The following is a 19,947-nucleotide window of genomic DNA, read 5'->3' as shown; positions in this document are numbered from 1 at the left end:
CGTACCATCTCACAAGAACATGAAACAGAGAGTGGAGAGTCGACAGATCGTAGCAACATTTAAACCATATTTCTGCGCTGTGTTATCACAAAGGTGTTAATAGAACCGTCCGTGGACCTCAGAGGGTTAATGATCAGCAGGCGGCGCTGGTTCTAACGGCCGCCCTGCAGCAGACCTCTCTGAGGGTTTTTAACGCGTCGCTCTTATTATTCCTCCTCAGGATCTGGGGATATCGAAAGTGGGTCATATGAAGAGAATTCTCCAGGGAACTAAAGACCTGGCCAAGGCCTCCATGGTTGACCTCTAACCCGGGAGCAGATGTTGCCGGAGAGGGGGAAATGAGCGCCCCCCTCCCCCTCTGCCATCAGTGGGAGGAGTCTGGCAGCGCCGTGGGCAGCGAAGGAGACGACAGGTATTCTGGGAGAGCTGGACGCTGCCTCTCTGCCGCGCTGAGACGGCCTCTGTGATGTTGTGAACAAGAAACATTAGTGTGTTTGTGCTTTGGTGCCAAAACAACCGGAGGAAGTGCAAAAGGAAGTCATGGAGCTTCACACAAAAAAAGCCATTTCTGAGTTAATAACCATTCCTAGCACACAATCAGGTATGCAACTAACCACACTGAGGACAGTTCACATGTTGTCTGACAAACTAGTAGCAAACCAGGACTTCCATGAGTGTGTGTGTGTGTGTGTGTGTGTGTGTGTGTGTGTGTGTGTGTGTGTGTGTGAGTGTGTGTGGTGGTGGGGGGGTTGGTTTCAGTTCAGTTCAGTAGTGTGTGCAGATGTGATGTTTGCTGGATATTATATTCATAGAGCTGCGGATGCATCAACGCAGAGACAAACAGTGGAAGGTGTGGTTCCTGAAAACAGTGGGATACTGTCGCATGCTGTGCTTGCTCAACTTCAGATATGTTTAATTGCATGATTAGTGTCTTGATCTTTTTTTTTTTTGTGTGCAAAAATAACACTTGAAGAAGTTTTACATTAAGTATTACGATGCCATTTGTTACTACTGAACGCATCTTTCTTTTCTTTGTTTGGTCTAAATCTTCTGGTTTTTTAGCTTTAATTTATTTTGTTTGCATGATGATGATGTCAGGTGCCATATTTTCAGTCATAGTGTAAATGTGCTTTATTGGTAGATATCATAAGAAGTTTATAAAAAAGCTGTTGATGAGGTATGAATATGAATATATGGAATTAAGTACCAAAGTGAATGTCTAAGAAAACATGATCATCAACTCTTTATTTAATCGGCCAGTTGGTCTTAGGTCTTAATTCCATTAAAGCTGGGAAGCAGATTAGTATTAAACAGGAAGGAAGTAAAAGCGTCGACCACATTTACCGTCGGCTTGTTGAGTTCTTTTGTGTTTTTAAAAGGCACTTTTTACTTCTTGCTTTGTGCAAGTGCAACTCCTCATATCATTACATAGAATTAACAGTTCACCTCAACTTTTGAAACTTTTGGCAAGTTAACACAGTATTTAACACTAATGAGAATAGGAGTTAGATATTGGTTTTGAATATATAATAGAGACGTTGATCTGCAGCCTGCATAGCGTTGTTCAAGTGCAGCTTATTTTCCTTCAAATCACAGTGAGATGTTGACAGGACACTACCTGTACTTGTTAGTTTCTTTTAAGACTGGTGGCATTACAGGGTATATTTCTATATGTGATGCTAAGGTGGTATATATACATATATATGTGTATATATATGCAGTGTATATACAGTATACCAGTGTATGCAAACAATGTTTGTAAGTGTTGTAGTCTAATGCATTTGTAGATTGCTGACATGGCATGCATTGTCAACAGCTGACACATCTGACTGTGTATATTACACCATAACAATTGTGTATAGTTGATTTTGTTCTAATCTCTTGTACATGATAATGCTGTTGTATTCTAATGATGGTGCAATATTTGATCTCTTGTTTTGATACTGTCTCTGCAGCTTTCTGACATGATGTTTCTCAGCGGGGGAAAAAAACACACAAAAACCCCCTGGAAAGAGTTTTTTGTACATGTTCTCTTCCTCCTGCTTCCTCCAGGTGTGAGGATTAGATTTTAAAGCGTTAGACCCGTAGACAGACAGACTGCGTTTTCTTACCGACTCCAAATTTCTTCCAGCGGTTTCAGTAGTTTGTAGTTTTTTGCTCCTCTGTGCTTCCAGGACGAGACACTGACGTGGGACGGTGTCGCTGAGTGAGGAGGCCGGGCAGACACGACTGTTGTGTTCATTTGTCCTCGCTGTGGCATATTTGACTTTGTCCGCAATTGTATAGTTACCAACAAATTTTACCATGTGATTTCAACTTTAATGACTCAGTCGTCCCTGTTTCTCACTGAACAGTGGGCGCTAAAGTTTCCACATCAAAGTATCCTATATTATAGTCATGCATCGTCCCTAATGTGCCACCAGAGGGCGTCTCTGCTGTCCCTCAGTCACATTGTTGAATGATTTTACAGTTGCTTATGTCGACGATCAGCTGAGTCTAAACCATTATATTCAGTATAATCTCTTTAAACCCGTGAATCTAATTCAAAACCAAGATGATTTTTTTCATGTGTGCACTATTGTTCATCCTCAGCCAAAGATAAAGATGTGACTACAGACCACTCACTCAAACATCCTCCCAGACAGAACTACGCCTTTAATTTGTTTAGCGCATCAGATTCATTGTTCACTATTTGGCCTTTTGCGAGCCAGAAAATCTGCGTATAGGTTTTTACATGTGCTTTACTGGAGCAGTGTAGTAGAGCTGCTGTATGCTGCCTGGTGCTCATCACTTCCATTTAATGTCCATCACACCGGTCACTGCTGCAGTTCTCCAGCTGTGTCTGTGTTTAAAGGTTTCTGTGCGTCTCAAAGTGTCTGCCGGGGTCTGTAAGTTTCAAGACTCCAGGATATTAGATCGTGCTTGACCTCTCCATACAAAGTGGAAGTCGACACCTGTTCGCCCCTCGCTGTGTTTTCCAGTAGTCTGTAAATAATGCTGCAAACTGCCTGGTTTTCAAAAACCAACGAACCCATGCAAGGATCTCTGAAAGACAGGTTAACACGTCGTCTTTGATATGGTTCCTGAAGTGATGGGAGAAAAGTGAATTTCATTTGTTTACATTATGTTTACAATGGCACAGTTTTCATTTTTAAGAATATATATGTAGGTATAAACAATATTTGCATATTTATTGCCTAAGGTTAAATGATATGATGTGTATTGTGTTTTCACCTTTGGAATATAATGTTACAGTTGTCACCTGTATTACTATCTGGATGATTTTGGTAAAGTAGTTGATCATTTTTATGACTACTAAGTGACTGTTTTCTGTGCCTTTTTATGGTTAGAATGCATGGTTAACTATTTATTACGATTTGGAGTCACTGAGATGTGTATTTTTGTATTCTGAATAAATAAATGGTTCAGCTTTTGTTGTACATTTTTAAGGTGCCTTAAAACGGGCTACCTATTCATATCTCTCTTCTTCAATAAAACCAAATACATATGCAGCGTGGCTCCGCCTCTTTTGATTTCACTTCCAGGAAAACAGTCAGGACTACAAAATGTAAAGTATGTGCAGTATATAACAGTTGAAGAAATCTTCTGTACAACGTTTCTCTGTGGTGCCAGAGGATAAATGAGCTGCGGCAAACAAACTCACATTTCAAAGTATGAAACTGGAATCCAGCCAAGTGTCGGGGAACATGGTCACAGTCTCTCCTTCCAGAGTTAGTGTTGAATAATGGCCACAAGAGTTTCTGTTCTTAACTCAGACTTTAAGGAAAATCTTAAGGTGTTTTGTGCAACCGGCTCCTGATACCTGTTCGTATTCATCATGTAATGTTCTGCCCTCTTGTGGTGGCAGCTGGGTATTGTCTCTGAAAGCCAGCTTGAGTCATGTGGGTTTCTCACCTCCCCCGCCGCCCCTTCAGGAGACCAGGTCAGTCTGTTCACTCCAATGGGAGAAATGAACCTGTCCGCAAATTGTAAGTAAATATTGAATCCATTTCGCTAAAGCCGCAGATCTTCCAAACATTCTGACATCAAAATTGCATTTTTCAGACGGATCAGAAGAAAATGAACTTTAATGGAGATCTGTCTCAGCATGACAGATCTCTCCTCTCTCTGTCGGTTTCACTGCTGCAGCACGTCACTTTCTAACCACAGAAGTTTAGAGGGACTTATGTGAAACCATGAATTAAAAGTTTAAACTGAAATAAAACTTGTATTTCTTTGTTTAATAATACTACTGCTATTATTATCATTGGACTGTTTTTGGAGATAGCAGATAAATACGAGCAGCAAATCAGGTGTATATTCAAACTGTATCTAGTGTTGTATTGTGTGAACAAGCAATCAGGACCACGCCCACTTAGGAGACAGGAAGTGTTTCCCACTTTATACCTGTAATACGTCATTTTCTGCATAGAGTTTCTTTGGCTGTTCCACCATTTTTGTCCAATAACCGCAACCTTTACACAAATTTCATCACAAATCATCAAAGGTAGATTAGAAAATGATGATTTAAATAATTAATTTTGTAAAATATCCAAGGTTGAAGATTATATTTACTGTTAAAAAAGATATTTCTGGGGCTTCCGGGTGACGATGTAAGAGAGCAGACGTCGGTTTCACACTTGCCAAACCTCCTATTTAAACATCGGACTTTTATCTATAAAACCGTCACAGCGTGTTATAAAGTCACCCTGACACTTTTGGTAAATGAACAACTCTAAACAGAAGAAAAGTAGCGAACAAGCTCCAGTTGCAACACGAGCTAGCACTAGCATAGCTAGCTCACTCTCCGCCATGGCAGCTAACACTGCTCCTGCTAACGTTGGCTTACCTGTCCGCGAGGAGGCTACCGACACCATCTCCACGTCGCAGCTGGTGGCCGAGCTTGCGAAGCAGAGAGCCGGTTTGAAGGATGATGTCTCTGGGCTGATTCAAGAATCTTTAAAGCCTCTTCAGACGACCATGGATGCCCTCCGGGACACGGTCGGCTCGTTCCGGACCCGCCTCCCAGCCACAGAAACTATCGCCGGGGAAAACTTTGAACGACTGACCACAGCCGAAGTCACAATTAAATCTCTCTACACCCAGAACCAAGCACTGTGGGACCGCGTAGACGACTTGGAAAACAGATCACGCAGATCCAACTTGAGAATAGTGAGCATCCCGGAGGGCAGCGAGGACGGTAAGGACCCGGTCAATGGGCCCTGGTGTGTTTTCTGACCCGCCCGAACTGGAGAGGGCTCACCGGTCACTTGGCCCAAAACCGAAGGAGGGGAAACCAGCTAGACCATCCGTCGTGCGCTTTCTCCGCTTCCAGCAGAGGGAAGCAGCCCTGCGGTGGTCCCGGAACCATGAGGTGAATTACCAGGGGACACCTCTGAGGCTTTACCCTGAGGCGAGGAAACGAGCAGCCTTCAACGAAGTGAAACGGGCTCTGTACCAGAAGGGAGTCCGGTTCCGTCTGATGTACCCGGCCCGTCTGGTAGTAACCTTTGAGGCGCGGACGTTCACCTTCGACTCACCTGAAGACGCCCAGGAGTTTTACACCCGCCGGGTAACTAAGGAGTAGGCTAATAAAAACGTCTGTGACTGTTGGCACTCATCATCGAGCAGAACGGCTCCTACACCAGACACCGGACGGAACCAACTGGACTTTACATCAACAATATTTACACTCGTTTTCACCTTTGGCCCCAGGTATGCTTTTCCGTTTTAATTACTATATATTTTTATTGTTACTTGCTTTTCCCATTGATGAATCTGGTTACTCTAGACACAAGTGTTGAAACAACCGCTGTGGGATGTAAATATTATAACTTTAAAATGTTACCTTAAAGTAAGCAATTTAATACCTGACACTGGGTTAAAGCCCACCTGCATTTGTCTTTGCGTTTGTTTATAAATGCATGATTCCTTTTTTTTTTTTTCCCTACAACAGACAACTTCATTGCTATACGTTTATATAATATAACCATTACTTTTGATCGGGAGAACCTCAAGTGAAAATAGGGTTAATGAAGATGCACTCAAGGAAGAACAAGGGAGATATGGTGAGCCTGCAGTTTTCCTCAGTTTGGGAGGTAAACATAGGCATTGTTTTTATTTGGTTTTATCATGTTCTGTTGTTATTTGGGGGGTTCTTTTAGGGCTATTAAGGTATTGGGGGTGTGCATCTCTGGATCTCAAATCTATCCCAGCAGTTTTGTCAGTTTATTTTCACCGTTTTACTATATATTTTTTATTGGAGGCTTCTTCAGGCTCTTGGGAGTGAGGGTTGGGCTGTGGTGCGGCAGATCATGTGTTCCCAAAAACCTTACTGATAGATCTAGTAGACCATGAACAGGACACAGGATGATATCAGAGTACAGGAGGGGCAAATCTAAGACTTATTTCATGGAATGTTAAAGGTCTGAACGGACCTGTAAAGCGAGCTAGAATATTTGCACATCTTAAACTTTTAAAATGTGAAGTTGTTCACGCTGCCTGATTTTTGGAGGAGACTTAAACTGTACAATTAACCCATCCTTGGACCGTTCTAACCCAAAATCCAAAATCCCCTCCAAAACAGCTAAAACACTGTCAGCGTTTATGAACCAAATTGGATGTTTTGACCCATGGCGCTTTCGCTTCCCTCATAGTAAAGTATTCTCATTTTTTTCACATGTCCACCACTCGTATAGCAGAATCGATTATTTTTTCATAGACAGCCTATTACTGCCCTTTGTCAAAAATATAGAATATGCCACCATAATTGAATCCGACCATGCCCCAGTAATATTAGATCTTTTCTTCCCACTTAACTTCTCTGACCGGGCCCCATGGAGATTCGATACTACACTACTGACAGACGAAGGATTCTGCCAGTCGATTTCAACAGCCATTGATAATTTCCTAGAAACCAATAAGAAGGATAATGTCTCCCCTTCTTTGCTCTGGCAGACTCTTAAAGTGGTAATAAGGGGGGATATTATCTCCTACACATCCAGGGTTAATAAAGCTAGGAAGCTAGAACAAGAGCAACTTCTCAGTTCAATACTTGACATAGATCGTCAATACTCTCTCTCTCCCACTCCGGAACTTTATAAAAATAAGCTGGAAATTATGAATTATTGTCGTCTGAAAAGACAGAACGTATATTACTGAAATCACGAGGCTTTGTCTACGAACATGGCGAAAAGGCCGGCAGACTGTTAGCGCAACAATTGAAATGTAAATCTTCCATCCAACAGATTACACAAATACAAAAAGAAAATGGGGAGCTAACTACAGACCCCCTCGAAATCAACAATACCTTCAAGGCATTTTACTCAAAACTCTATACTTCAGAAGCACCCAGTGATGATACCGTTATGCACAACTTTTTCAAGAACTTAGACGCCCCTGTTATCAATCTCGTCCATAAAGCAGAACTAGAACCACCCTTTCCACTGACAGAAGTTTCAAATGCAATTTCGGCGATGCAAGGCGGCAAGGCCCCGGCCCCCGATGGATATCCAATCGAATTCTACAAAAAATCTTCAACCAAACTGACGCCACTTATTTTGGACATGTTTAATGATTCGCTGGGTACTGGGGCCTTGCCGCAAACACTAACTGAGGCATCCATAACACTTATATAACACAAATCTAGGCTGGCCAGAATTCATCCCGAGATGGATGAGAATTGCAGCAGATGCCATGTTGCCTCGGCAACACTAACACACATGTTCTGGTCATGTTCTTCCCTCTCAGACTACTGGTCAGCAATCTTCAGAACACTTTCACAGGCATTACCCCTAAATCTGCAACCTAACGCCCATTCTGCCATCTTCGGTATAGTGCCAGCCGAACAGCAGATTATCAATAAGCATAAGGACATCATAGCATTTGCAACTCTACTTGCCCGTAGGAGGATTTTATTGCACTGGAAATCCTCCAGAGCACCCAGCGCCTCCTTATGGATGAGTGACGTTATGCTTCATGTAAGTCTTGAAAAGATCAAACACACACTGAGAGGGTCGAAAGACCTCTTCTACTCCACCTGGAGCCCAGTAATGTCTTTCATTAACAAACTTAAAACCCTTCCTGACAACTCGTGAATCCATGTTTACTAGGTCCTGAGGGACGATGCATGGTGTCGCACAGCAAACGCACTTATTCTTAAGCTTTACTTTCAAATTAGCTACCGCCACTTTTTTCTTTCTCTTTTTTTTTTCTCTGTGTTTAATTATTCATACCTGTTGATTGATACCGTTATTTATATCAATTTCATAACTTTTATTCATCTATTTCTTTACTCATTCCCTTAGATTAGGATGCACTCGATGTTGTAGGGTGGGGGGTGGGTGGGGTGGATGTATACATTTGTATATGTGTTCTGTGAAAAGAACAACTGTCTTCTTATACCTTGTCCTCAATAAAAAGATATTTGAAAAAAAGAAAAAAAAAAGATATTTCTTCAGTATGTTTTTGCCCGTTCAAGGGTTAAAGACGTGTGGACAGTCAAATGGATGTGGATTCCCTGAGATCCTGTCTGGGATCAGTACCGAGCTGTAAGCTAGTCGCCTTGTTTCTCCTCAGAGATTTTAAGTTACACAAAAAAGAACCATTTAACCAAAAAGTTTTTAATGTTTTTAAAGTTCTTACTTAAGTATGTCTACTAGAAAATAATAAGCTGGTAATTTTCAGGCTCTTTTTCATGCCTCGAATAGGGCCAGTAACAGGGCCTGAAATAGCTCATTTTTTTCTCCTAAAATGTTCAATTTACACCTTAAATAGGAAATAACATTCACATTTTGAAAGAAAATCCTGAAATTGTGTCATTTGAACTGAGATACATTATAAAATGGTGATTCATTTAAGTATTTTTCCAAAATATTTATTCAGTATGTTGTTGCCCATTCAAGGGTTAAAGACATGTGGACACTTTGAAGTTAAATCAATGAAAAGACTCAGACTCAAGTTTGACGTTTATCCATATGCCCTTTTTTTATTTATTCAATTATTTTTGATGCTTCAACACACAAAAACACAATAAAGGTGAAACAGCACAACAGTAAGTGTCTGTGTCACTCAGGCTACAGGTTTGGTTCGACTGAAGTTACACTCTTCAGCCAACAGGACACATAATCAGCATGTTCATGGTCTTCTTCCCAGACTGAACATCTAAACCTTCTTTACTGTTTATTCATTTGGTTAAAATATAAAAAAGTTCCCTTTACTTCCAAAAGAAACCACAATAAATGGACAGTAAAGCCCAGAAAATCAAACCCTTTAAACCCCCTTTGTTAATCAGTGATTTAGTTACTGCACAAACACACACACACAAACCATGCAAATGTTTCGGGGCCCCCCCCAAGAACAAAGGGTCCCCCGATGGCCCTCTATAAACCTTCTTAAACCTCCATAAAGACACTATTCAGTGTTCAGTTCTTTATCAGGACGAAGCAAAAGTCACAGAAGGTCGACAGCCTGTGAGTCAGTCCGAGTCGTCATGGAAACCACTTGAGGAGACAAACAGAACAAATTCGGATTAGTTTTCGATCCCTGGTGTGTGAAGCCTGTGACTTTTCTCCCAGAATGCAGTGCGATGACAGAAATCAGCATCTTTAAAAGTGATCTGTCACCTGCCAGAAACACAGGTGAGTCTTACCTAATTGGTCCAAGCCATGGTGATGAGGGCGGGATTTTCATCTTTATATAAAGACCTGACAGATCTGCGTTTTTTCTTATTGCAGCTCTGAGACAAAGACAAACACACAGATTAAGTTTTCCTCATAGAAAACTCTTTCCTTTTGTGTCACACTGTTTACATCTTTGACTACAGTCATGACACAAACGGAAATCAAACATGGTGTTCAACAGTCTGGAGAACTGGCTGGGACTTTGTGGCACAGAGCCAAACTGGTTTGAATCATCTGTGAAGGACAGGGACTAGTTTGTGTCCCAGAGGAATTAGACACACAGAGCACAGAACGATGACGTGGAGTTCCCCAAGGCTCCGTCCTCGGGCCTCTTCTGTTCTAAATGTACAGGCTTCCACCAGCTCAGACTGTTGAATACAACTAAACAGCTCACCATCAGTGACTGGATGATGAGACAGAACTTCCTGTGTGTGTGTGTGTGTGTGTGTGTGTGTGTGTGTGTGTGGACGACGGCGTACCGGGGCGCAGGTTTTGTTGCTCTTCACACACAGGTTGAGTCTGCAATGCAGGTAGATGTCCCCACTCTTCCCACTGAACTGGAACATGTTGAAGGAGAAGAAGTTGAATGTTCCCAGTCCGTTGCCGATGACCGTCACTGTGTCGTCAGCTGGGTTGGAGCAGCTGAACAGAAGCGGGAAGACACAGCAGCTGATGAAGTCTATCAAAGTTCAACACTTTGTACCACAGCTTAACCAGGGAAGATTTTTATTGTGAAGCAGCAACAGCTTCCTGTAGCCACTGGTTTTCCTGAAAACATGCTAACAGGTTTATCTGGTCTGAATTCCCCTGTGAGCTCCGCTCAGTGTTTCTGCATCAGCTGGTACAAATGGATTTGGGCAGGTTGATATCATTTGTAATAAAGTTTTTGAAGCTTTAGGAGGAAAAGTAAAAGTGTGAGGGAGAAGCAGAGGGAGAAAGGTGAGGCAGAGACACTGTGTCAGGTGAGAGGGACAGGTGTACACAGCTGGTCTAAAGGAAACAGGATCACAGTGATCCAGTGTTAGTTGTCTGAACATCCAGAGGTACAGAGCAAACAGGAAGTGCTGATAACTAACTGTGTCTCTCACCCTTTCTTGATCAGGTCGTATCTCAGACTCCCGTTGGGCGACGACTGGTCGGTGGCCCAGCAGGAGTCAGTCACCACGGCAACCATTTGGTCGTCCAGCCCCTCGGTCTTCAGCTCCACCCAGACTTTCTCCTGCAGCTGGATTTCGGTGCTCGCATTGATGACTTTTGTACGGCCGGCATCGCTGTAGGCCTTCATGGTCAGAGTGTAATTCCAAGGTCCAGATATGATCTTCTGGATCACAGAGCTGCGCACACACACACACACACACACACACACACACACACACACACACACACACAGACATAAATAGATTCACTTTACAGTTACTCTTGTAGCTGAGTTAAAAGGCAAAGAGTTAATGAGTTTAATTAGCCAATCAGAATCAGCTTTGTCCATTGCTATGGCGACTGTGGCCACCAGGGGGAGGAGGGAAATACGCATACACAATCCGCAGGTTTTCATCAAAAAGCTACAAACTACAAGTCCTACTGAAAACATGTATTGGCTACCAGCGTCCTAAGACTTCAGTGAAGACACTGATGTCTTACATGTGTATCTACATTTTACGGAAAGTTTCAACCATATTTCTATGTTAAAGTACGATGCTCCAAAAACGAGTGGGTTTGGTCATTTTCAGGACATCTCTCCATTCATTCTCTATGGGAATTCTTTCGCTGTTTTTTGCCATTTATGTTGCCATGGTTACTCAAATTGATAAGGAATGTGACAGCACACCATTTGATATATATTTTATCTGGGTTTTCTCAAAGCTGTGGGAGCAGTTACACGCCAAACTTCTTACGGAAGAGGAATATGAAGACGGAGAAATATGCAGGATCATAATATGTAGATATGGAAGGAAGACAGTGACCTCAGAGGTGACTCATGGTCGCTCACCTGTCTTTGATTTTGAAGGCCATGGTCTTGATCTCCGGCTGGTTGTAGTAGCAGGAGAAGTCGATCTGGAATTGGTCGTGGCGAGTGATGACGCCAGTGTTGTTCTGTTTCATGATGGCGTTCTTGTAGATGATCTGGCTGTTGTTGGCCTGCAGGGTCACAGGGATTCACACGGTGTCACATCCATCTACAGAAGCGTCATGCTAAAAATTTTGCTCTGTTTTTCTGAATCAACGACATAATCATCTCTTAATTCTGAGATAATTATCTTAGATAATAAATGACAGAATTTTCTTTCTAAAGTGAATGCATCACGCTACTGTAACACCTGACATGTCTTGAGGTGTGATGACAGAATCAGCATCATATATTAGTTCAGAGACACAGTACCCTGACCACTCCCACTAGCACTGCAGAGCTCAGCTGATTGGCTCATCGAGAGCCAGTCAGGAGAGGACAGACACCCACCATTACCACCGTCCCACAGGTGTTGTTGCTGTCGAAGCTGAAGGTCACCATGTGGGTGCGGCTGTCCATCTGTCCTCTGCAGCTGTTGTTGTTGAGGTGTAACATGGAGTAGTCGACGCCTCTTTCGTTCAGGAGACAACCGGCCAGGGTGACCGAGGCAGAGTTCTGGTCGCAGACCGTCGGCTCGCCTGAACAGCAGGACGAGACGAGGAGAATGAAACGCACGCAAACATGTGACACGGTGTCCTTCTGCTGTTAGAAGACTGGAGGAGACGTTCATGTTTCCACCGCAGCAGACGTCTGTGAACGCCTCACTTTACTCCACCAATCAATACTTGTCACATGACTAGTCCATCCAGCGACTGTGTGTAATGTGAAAGTGTCTCTGGTACTATATATATATATATGTGTGTTTGAGAGCTGATCATATAAATCAAGAAGTTTGAACGTGTTCACGTGGAGTTCAGGGCATTTTGAACTATTTCCTGACATTTTAGATGGATATAATTGTCAGATTGATTATTGAGGAAAATCATCACTAATTTCAGCCCTGCAGTCAATTCTCTGATGATGGAGTGATTCCACCTCATCACAGGTTTTCTGTGTTCATCTACTGACACGCTGCATCTGAGGCGTTTAGGGGACATCTGTAAACTGTAATCTGTGACATGCAGCGAGGATCACCAGGTGGTGTCTCGGGGTCTGGGCCCCTGAGCAGTTGCCTTGATGTCATAATACATCAGATGTGTTTCTCAGCTATAACCTGTGATACTGAACATCACACCGTGTGGCTGGTTCTCCCTCCTCACCTAAAGTGTTTTTTGATCTGTATTTGGAGGCGAAGATGGCCCGACAGTAGCAGCTGGTTTTACCACTGATGTCGGCAGCGCAGAACTCATGAGCGCTGCAGAAGGTGTCGTTACAGAAGACCTGGGGGGCGGCTGAAAGAGTCAAACAGACAATCATTAGAGTCAGAGAGACAGACCTGCTCTGAGAGGGGACTGTGTGATCCCTCATCTCGTCCCGTCAGGTCTTAGAAAACAGAGGTGAGTGAAGGTCAGTGAAGGTCTCACAGCAGGTGACATTTGACCTCCAGCCCTGCAGGGTGTTGTTGGACGGCTGCAGGTTGCAGGCGGCGACGTAGGCCTCCAGGAACTGGCACCGACTGAAACCGTCCACCGCTGGATATTTGCACAGATTCTTGATGCAGGCGGTGATGAAGGGCTCTGGGTCGGTGAGGTTGTGGCAGGCGGTGAAGGGCGCCTCCCTCAGGACATTACAGCTGTTGTGGGAAACAGAAGCTTGGAGTTCAGTCAACAAGATACAGGTGTGTCACGCTGCGTCCAGGACAGGTGTCAGGTGTCGGGTGTCAGGTGTCGGGTGTCAGGTGTCAGGTGTGCTGTCTGCTGGTCTAAAACAGAGTCGCACACGGATTCCTGTCGACACAGAAACTGAAACTGAACAGAATAAAAAGGGGGACAATCTGAGCTCAGGTGTGTTTAGCTTTAGTCGTCCCTGCTCACCTGTGCTGGAAGAAGCACCATCAAAATACACTTCAAGTGCTCCTCATGCAGTATAACTACAAGGATAAATACATAGTTATTTGATTACAATTTGGAGCTAATTTAATTAGTCGATTGTGTTTTCTATGAATCATGTGAATCTGCAGGAAACAGGAAACTGGTGCAGTAAAAAGGTGAAGTACAGGTAGCTCAGATGTGTCCTTCAGTACAGGACTTGTTCTGTAAATGTACTTGACAACATGAGACATGAGGCAGCACATCTCAGCTGAGTGTGTGTGTGTGTGTTCAGGTGTGTGTGCTCACCGTTCAGTCACCATGGTGCAGTTGATGCTTGTGTTGTTACGTTCCTTGTGCTGATCCTCACAGCTGGGGGGGGGGGCAGACAGCAGGAGGTCAGGGCTTGGTTTATACACAGTAAGTGCAGTGGGATGTTCAGGTGCAGTCACTCACCTGGAGGAGCTGGAATTGGACGACTTCTCGTCACTCAGAGTCCTGTTGCCACATAAACCCTGCATGCTGGGTGATCCACCTGAGACAAGGAGTCAGGTGATCAAAGTCAGACTGGAGCCTCACGGCCGCTTGTTAAAAGACAGGTGTCATCACTGATTCAATCAGCCACAGTGTGTGTCCTCTGTGATCCAGATTTCAGTCTAAACAGAACCAACACACTTGTTGTGTTGTTTCTGTTTAAACTCAAATCACTTCACATTGTTTTGTAAATGAATCTCTCAGTGACCAACACAACATCATCAGAGCTGTTCACTGTTGTCACATGGAGGTGTCGCAGAAACTCTACCTGTCGTGGTGATCTGTGCGGTGTAACCATCAAAGAAGACGGAAGTCTTGGAGAGCGGGAACATGGCGGTGACTCCGGTTTTGTCCTTGGAGAGTTTCACGCCGTGATGCTGCTGAGGCACGTTGCTGAGGCTCAGCACCGTGCCGTTCACCTGCATCACAGCGGAGAGACAAAGTGGAGGGAAAACACTGGTTCAAATGTGAGCGACACCGCTGAACAGGAAGTTACTGACCCCACACATATGTCCAACACGCCTCCACACCATCCTCTCTGGACACAGCACTCCTCACACGCCTTGCACCATAGAAACCATGTTTGCTTGTCGTCTTTGGTTTCCTCAGATGTTCTGAATTCGCCACCTGAACCATCCACTTTGACCCACGCCACGCTGCTTACATTTCAGACCTGTCCCATTCGTCAAATGACACCCTACTATTCTACATAAAGCAGATTACCCATCACTCCGGTCCACCTACAGCCATCTTCTCCTTCAAAGCCCAATCACCCTAAATCCTTCAGAAACCGCTGCAGGCTCCCTGCTCCATCAGAAGGTTTAGAGCACAACAGCAACAGATCCTCTTTTCATCTGTGAATCCAGACAAGTCGATCCAGACTAGACATTCTTTCAGAATCGGAGCCGCCACTTTATCTTTCCGCAATGGCATTGACGCATTCAAGTCATATGTCAATGGTCCTCCCAAGCATATCATCACTACATCGGTTCGGATCTCAAAGATCTCAGAGCCGCTCGAGCTCACCTCAAGTAAAAGGAGGGTTTTGGGGGTTCGCTGTTGCCCAGGACAGATTCACCACGAAGCCTCCCCACATCGCGTCCATGAATCAAGCAAGAAACCACAAGAACAACCTTCAACAACCCTCACCTGAACTCTTCCACCTTGTCCCAGGTGAATGCTGACACCCGACTTGTGCAGGATCACTTGGTCCAGAAGACTGACGTCTTTACGCCGGCGGTCCTTGAAGACCGCCACCAGCTGGACACCCATATGTGACATCAGAGAGTAAGCACAGCGGTTTGGGACGGAGGTCACATTGCCGCCAAACCTGATGACAGTGGAGCCGATCACAGTGCAAGTGGATGGGCACCTAACACGCGGAGGGAGGGGGGGTGTTAGTATCATCAACAGAAAACAAAAGAGAGAAAAAAATATTTTCCTAGAAATAAAAATGAGACGTATTTACGGGCAGCTCGTTCCACAGGGACCGACTGTGAGGTTTGCCTGTTGACTACACTGTACACTGAAGCCTTTTGAATCACACCCCGACCAGCTTGGATCAAATAGAGAACCTGGGAAAAACACAGAAACAAGCAACATTAAAACAGATTGGCCCTGAGGGCCCCGTTACAGAGTCCGTCCCTCGTGTTCACCCGGCTCTCTTGAGATCCTCCACCCTGATACACAGCTGGTGACTGGAGTTTAGGTTAAATGGTAAATGGACTTGAACTCATACAGCAATTTTCTAATCTTACTGACCACTCAAAGCTCTTTAAAGGTTGTGGTTCATACAACCAAACACACACACACACACACACACACACACACACACACACACACACACACACACACACACACACAGAGGATATGTATTGAAGTGAGTAAAACCAGAAATAAAAGGTAGGACAATAAAACTCAAGATCATAAAGATAAAATAATACAAGAGAGGAGACGTTTGAAAAGAGTAAAACCAGTAAGAGAGGTCGAAATGAAATTTTTAAAAAAATTAAATAAAATTAAAGTAGGGTATTAGAAGGAAAACAATCCAGACAATAATCATAGAATATAAGGACATACCAGTAAAACAGCCTCAAAGATATAAATAAATAAAATTCTAATAAAAGCCAGACTAACAAGGTCAGTCTTGAGTTTGAGCTGTTGGTGGTTATTAAACTAACACTGAGCACTAACCTTTGTGCGTGCATCCGTCAAGGTACTTGTAGACAGTCCGACCACTGACATTCCACTTATCCAGAGTAACACCACGGACGACCAAGTCCACGACCTGCAGAGGAACGACAGCACAGAGGCCGCTGACACACACAAGGAACTCAACTAAAACTGTGTCGTCCATTTGGGCAACTAAAGCAACATGTGTGTGACGTGTAAACATCTTTATCGACTATTCCCCATCTATGTCGTACATGTACTTACGAAATTTTTTTTCGAGGAATCAGGAGTCACTTTCACAACTGGTGCCGAAAACATGCGGAAATTAAATTGAATCTGGAAACATGAAACAGGTGAGAATCAGAGACTGTTGGGAGAAAAAAGCTTCAGATGACCTGAATTGATATAAGAGATCAGACAGACTCTGATGAAACTCACCAAAATTGATGAATTGGTATTTTGTAAGAATATATTAGTGGAACATGATGAGGAACCTGAGAGACCTGTCAGGTTTCTATGATAGTCTGATGAATTCGTCTCTGTTATTATTGATTTGGACCAAAGTCCTTTGACGATATCAGTGTCAAACACCTGGAGACAGTTGTTTCCAACCGTTTCATTTTTAAAACCTTTGAAACAAATTGTGCTTTGTCCGTTGGTGATATTTACCTGTCGACAATAGGGAGACATAACAAATCAATTAGTACAAACTCATAATGCATGTGTGTATAACATAATTAACTGGAGATGGTTTTAGCTGACGGTCATGAGCGGGACCGCACCACAAACACCTCTCTTCCTGTCGTACATGCCTTCCTGCCCTGAAACTGAACTTGTCAGTCACACATTTTCCCCCCAGTCAGCCCTGTTGTGGCGCTGATGCGACCTTCACCAAACACAGACTCATAAGATCAACAAGGACAAAGACGTGAAGCTGTTCTCAAAAGTCCAGCTTCGTCTTACTCACGTATATATTGTTGTAACGTTGTCCAAAAAAGTCGATGGGGCAGTCGCTGATATTTTTGGTGAAATTGCTTGTAAATGTTTCTCGGGAAGCTGAAAAGGAAACATGGTGAGAGTCAGTTAGAGAAGTCAATCAGCAGGTTGGACCACAAGAGAAGTTGCAAATGTAATTGTTGGGAAAAAGAGACCCCCAGGAGCCTACAGCACCCTACAGGAGCCAGCAGGAGCCTGCAGGACCCTACAGGAGCCAGCAGGACCCTACAGGACCCTACTGGAGCCAGCAGGACCCTACAAGAGCCAGCAGGAGCCAGCAGGACCCTACAAGAGCCAACAGGACCCTACAGGACCCTACTGGAGCCAGCAGGATCCTACAGGACCCTACTGGAGCCAGCAGGACCCTACAAGAGCCAGCAGGAGCCAGCAGGACCCTACAAGAGCCAACAGGACCCTACAGGACCCTACTGGAGCCAACAGGACCCTACAGGACCCTACTGGAGCCAGCAGGACCCTACAGGACCCTACTGGAGCCAGCAGGACCCTACAAGAGCCAGCAGGAGCCAGCAGGACCCTACAAGAGCCAACAGGAGCCAGCAGGACCCTACAAGAGCCTACAGGACCCTACAGGAGCCCATGTAGATTCACGGGACAACTAACAGTTTAGAGTTTATTAACGGCTCAGCCTGATAATGATCTTCCTGCTTCAGTCGGTTTGCTGATGATGGTAGAGTTTCAACATGGCTGCCGTGTGGATGAGGTGGTGTGTGTTCTTACCTACAGTCTGGCTGAGTGCAGCCAGGTAAAGCAGGACGAGGAACATGTCGGAGGAGAGCGGTCCGCTGACAGGGAGCTGCAAGACAGAGCAGTGACACATTCACCTTCACACAACTCTGTGACATCACATCCAAAGACTCATTCAGTTGAGCTCAGCTGATCTCAGACCACATTTCCACACAGTCTCCTCTGTGAGTCCGTCACAGTCTGTTTGGATCAGCCTCCCAACAAGACACATTTTAACCATGAGTAACTGAAATTAAAGATAAACATGACAACAACAAAAAAACTTTACTGTTTTACTTCGTACTTTGTTAATGTTGGAAAATCCTCCTCCAGCACAGCACGTCATCAGGGAGAAGTCTCCACTGATCTTCTGATTATTAACTGAATATTCACATTTACAGCTGCAGACTCATTATGGTAGAACCATGTATCAACTCCTACATACAGTTTGATCTGTTTGCAAAACTCAAAAGTCCAAATGTAATGAGATCAACACAGTAAATGTGAGCTGAGCAGAATAAAGTTTTGTGTGGTTTTGATGGTGTTTTCCAGGCCTGACTCACCACAGTGCAGAAACAAAGAGGCAGAGACAGAGTCTTACCTTCTGGAGGTTTTCTGGACGACCCGGGAGAAGATGTTCTCTGCTGTCCTCAGCTCTGCTTCAGGTTCCTCTTGCTCAGGTCTCGGAGAGATGTGGTCTCGCTCTCTGCTGCTCCTCCTTTTATACGTTTTCAGCCCAAAAGACATGTTCAGCTATTTTTGTCAAACTGGTTTTAGCACATTACAGAGTGACATGAAGAATTGCTGTAAAACATGTTGTTTTGCATGTTGTTGCTAGGGACACATAAACCCTAGGGTGCTCTCCACCAAAAAAGTGTCACATGATGTATTGCACAAGTAGAAGCCAGACAAAATCAAAGAAATAAAGTGACAATAAATAATTCCCCAGAGCCCCGGCTGCACAGCAGCAGGTTGAACAGATCCACCAGTTGGTTTCCAGCTGACTTTATTGGCTGTGTTGACCACTTTCACCAGGATATCTTATATGAATAAAACTGAGGACATTAAACTGTAGTTCAGGCCACTTTCTGCTGCTGCCTGCGAAACAGCCTCCAGAAAACGAACAAAAAGCCAGTGAGCTTCATGAGATGATGAAAACAAATAGAACTACTTTTTACAACTAAATACGTGCCTAGATAACTGAACACTTCTAAAACTTGAAATGATGCTGATCACCAATTCTTTGATTCTGGGTTGTGGACCCTTTGTCCATAAGGTGACTACGGTGCTATGATCTAACTAAAGAAGGACCTGCTGAGACTGTCAGGTGGGTGGCAGTGGTGGGAACACACCGAGGAGTGATGTAACTGTTACCTGTCCTGTAAATAATGACTCACTGTGATGGAACGGCAGAAATGTCTCCTTATTCCATCACTGCAGACACCAACAATGACAAACTGGTTTCAGCCAGTGGACATTTTTACCTGATCTGAGATCTGTTGATAACAACTGGAGGGTGACAGCGGTTTGGGGTAATTAGCGGCCCACAGCTCACTTCGCTGGTTCGTCCGGTCCTGACTGAGAGGACCGGTTTACGTTGGTGTTCTCGTTCACACAGGATTTTGTTATGTTATTGAGGATTGTGATTGAGCAGGAAAGTTTTTAAAGGGTGAAATAGTTTGTGTTCCTGCCTCCAATGAAGTCGACTTCAAGGGCATCATCCTTTCTCTTTTTTAAGGGCATAAAGAATATGAGGGAGCTGATGGAAATGAATGACTCTCAACCACTGAAAAGGCTGTTTGACATATAAATGCATTTGAATTAATTCATCCATTCATCCATTCACAAA

At 44.0% G+C, this 19,947-nt stretch overlaps 2 protein-coding genes across 12 annotated transcripts in view; one reads left to right on the top strand and one right to left on the bottom strand.

Moving 5' to 3' along the window:
* Positions 1-3,512, top strand: part of dgkh (diacylglycerol kinase, eta) — a 59,827-nt gene extending 56,315 nt beyond the window's left edge. For all 11 annotated transcript variants that reach the window (XM_056389240.1, XM_056389237.1, XM_056389246.1 and 8 more), the window contains one exon: positions 221-3,512. In XM_056389240.1, coding sequence (XP_056245215.1) covers positions 221-251 — 31 coding nt within the window. In that variant the 3' untranslated portion in view covers positions 252-3,512. The remainder of the gene's footprint in view (positions 1-220) is intronic.
* A 5,474-nt stretch (positions 3,513-8,986) lies between these two features.
* LOC130177610 (alpha-tectorin-like) lies at positions 8,987-16,542 on the bottom strand. Its single transcript, XM_056389504.1, has 13 exons — positions 16,406-16,542; positions 15,336-15,558; positions 14,455-14,605; positions 14,109-14,187; positions 13,962-14,024; positions 13,209-13,417; positions 12,945-13,076; positions 12,136-12,323; positions 11,668-11,816; positions 10,769-11,014; positions 10,160-10,322; positions 9,650-9,736; positions 8,987-9,500 (listed from the first exon to the last, which is right to left on the bottom strand). The coding sequence occupies exons 1-12, from the start codon at positions 16,540-16,542 to the stop codon at positions 9,650-9,652; spliced, it is 1,827 nt and encodes a 608-aa protein (XP_056245479.1). The 3' UTR covers positions 8,987-9,500.
* Positions 16,543-19,947: the final 3,405 nt, after the last annotated feature.

The sequence above is a fragment of the Seriola aureovittata genome, chromosome 11 (genome assembly GCF_021018895.1).
Source record: "Seriola aureovittata isolate HTS-2021-v1 ecotype China chromosome 11, ASM2101889v1, whole genome shotgun sequence".
Taxonomy (NCBI): Eukaryota; Metazoa; Chordata; class Actinopteri; order Carangiformes; family Carangidae; genus Seriola; species Seriola aureovittata.
This window is presented reverse-complemented; position numbering and strand designations above follow the sequence as displayed.

What these genes read in the sequence shown, in the direction of transcription:
- LOC130177610 (XM_056389504.1), bottom strand. Translation starts at nt 16,542, where the DNA reads ATGGACGACACAGTTTTAGTTGAGTTCCTTGTGTGTGTCAGCGGCCTC. An exon ending in GAGGTCAAATGTCACCTGCT is followed by an intron (nt 13,077 to 13,208) that starts GTGAGACCTTCA and finishes TGACTCTTTCAG; the next exon opens with CCGCCCCCCAGGTCTTCTGT. An exon ending in CCTGTGGGACGGTGGTAATG is followed by an intron (nt 11,817 to 12,135) that starts GTGGGTGTCTGT and finishes GTGACCCTGCAG; the next exon opens with GCCAACAACAGCCAGATCAT.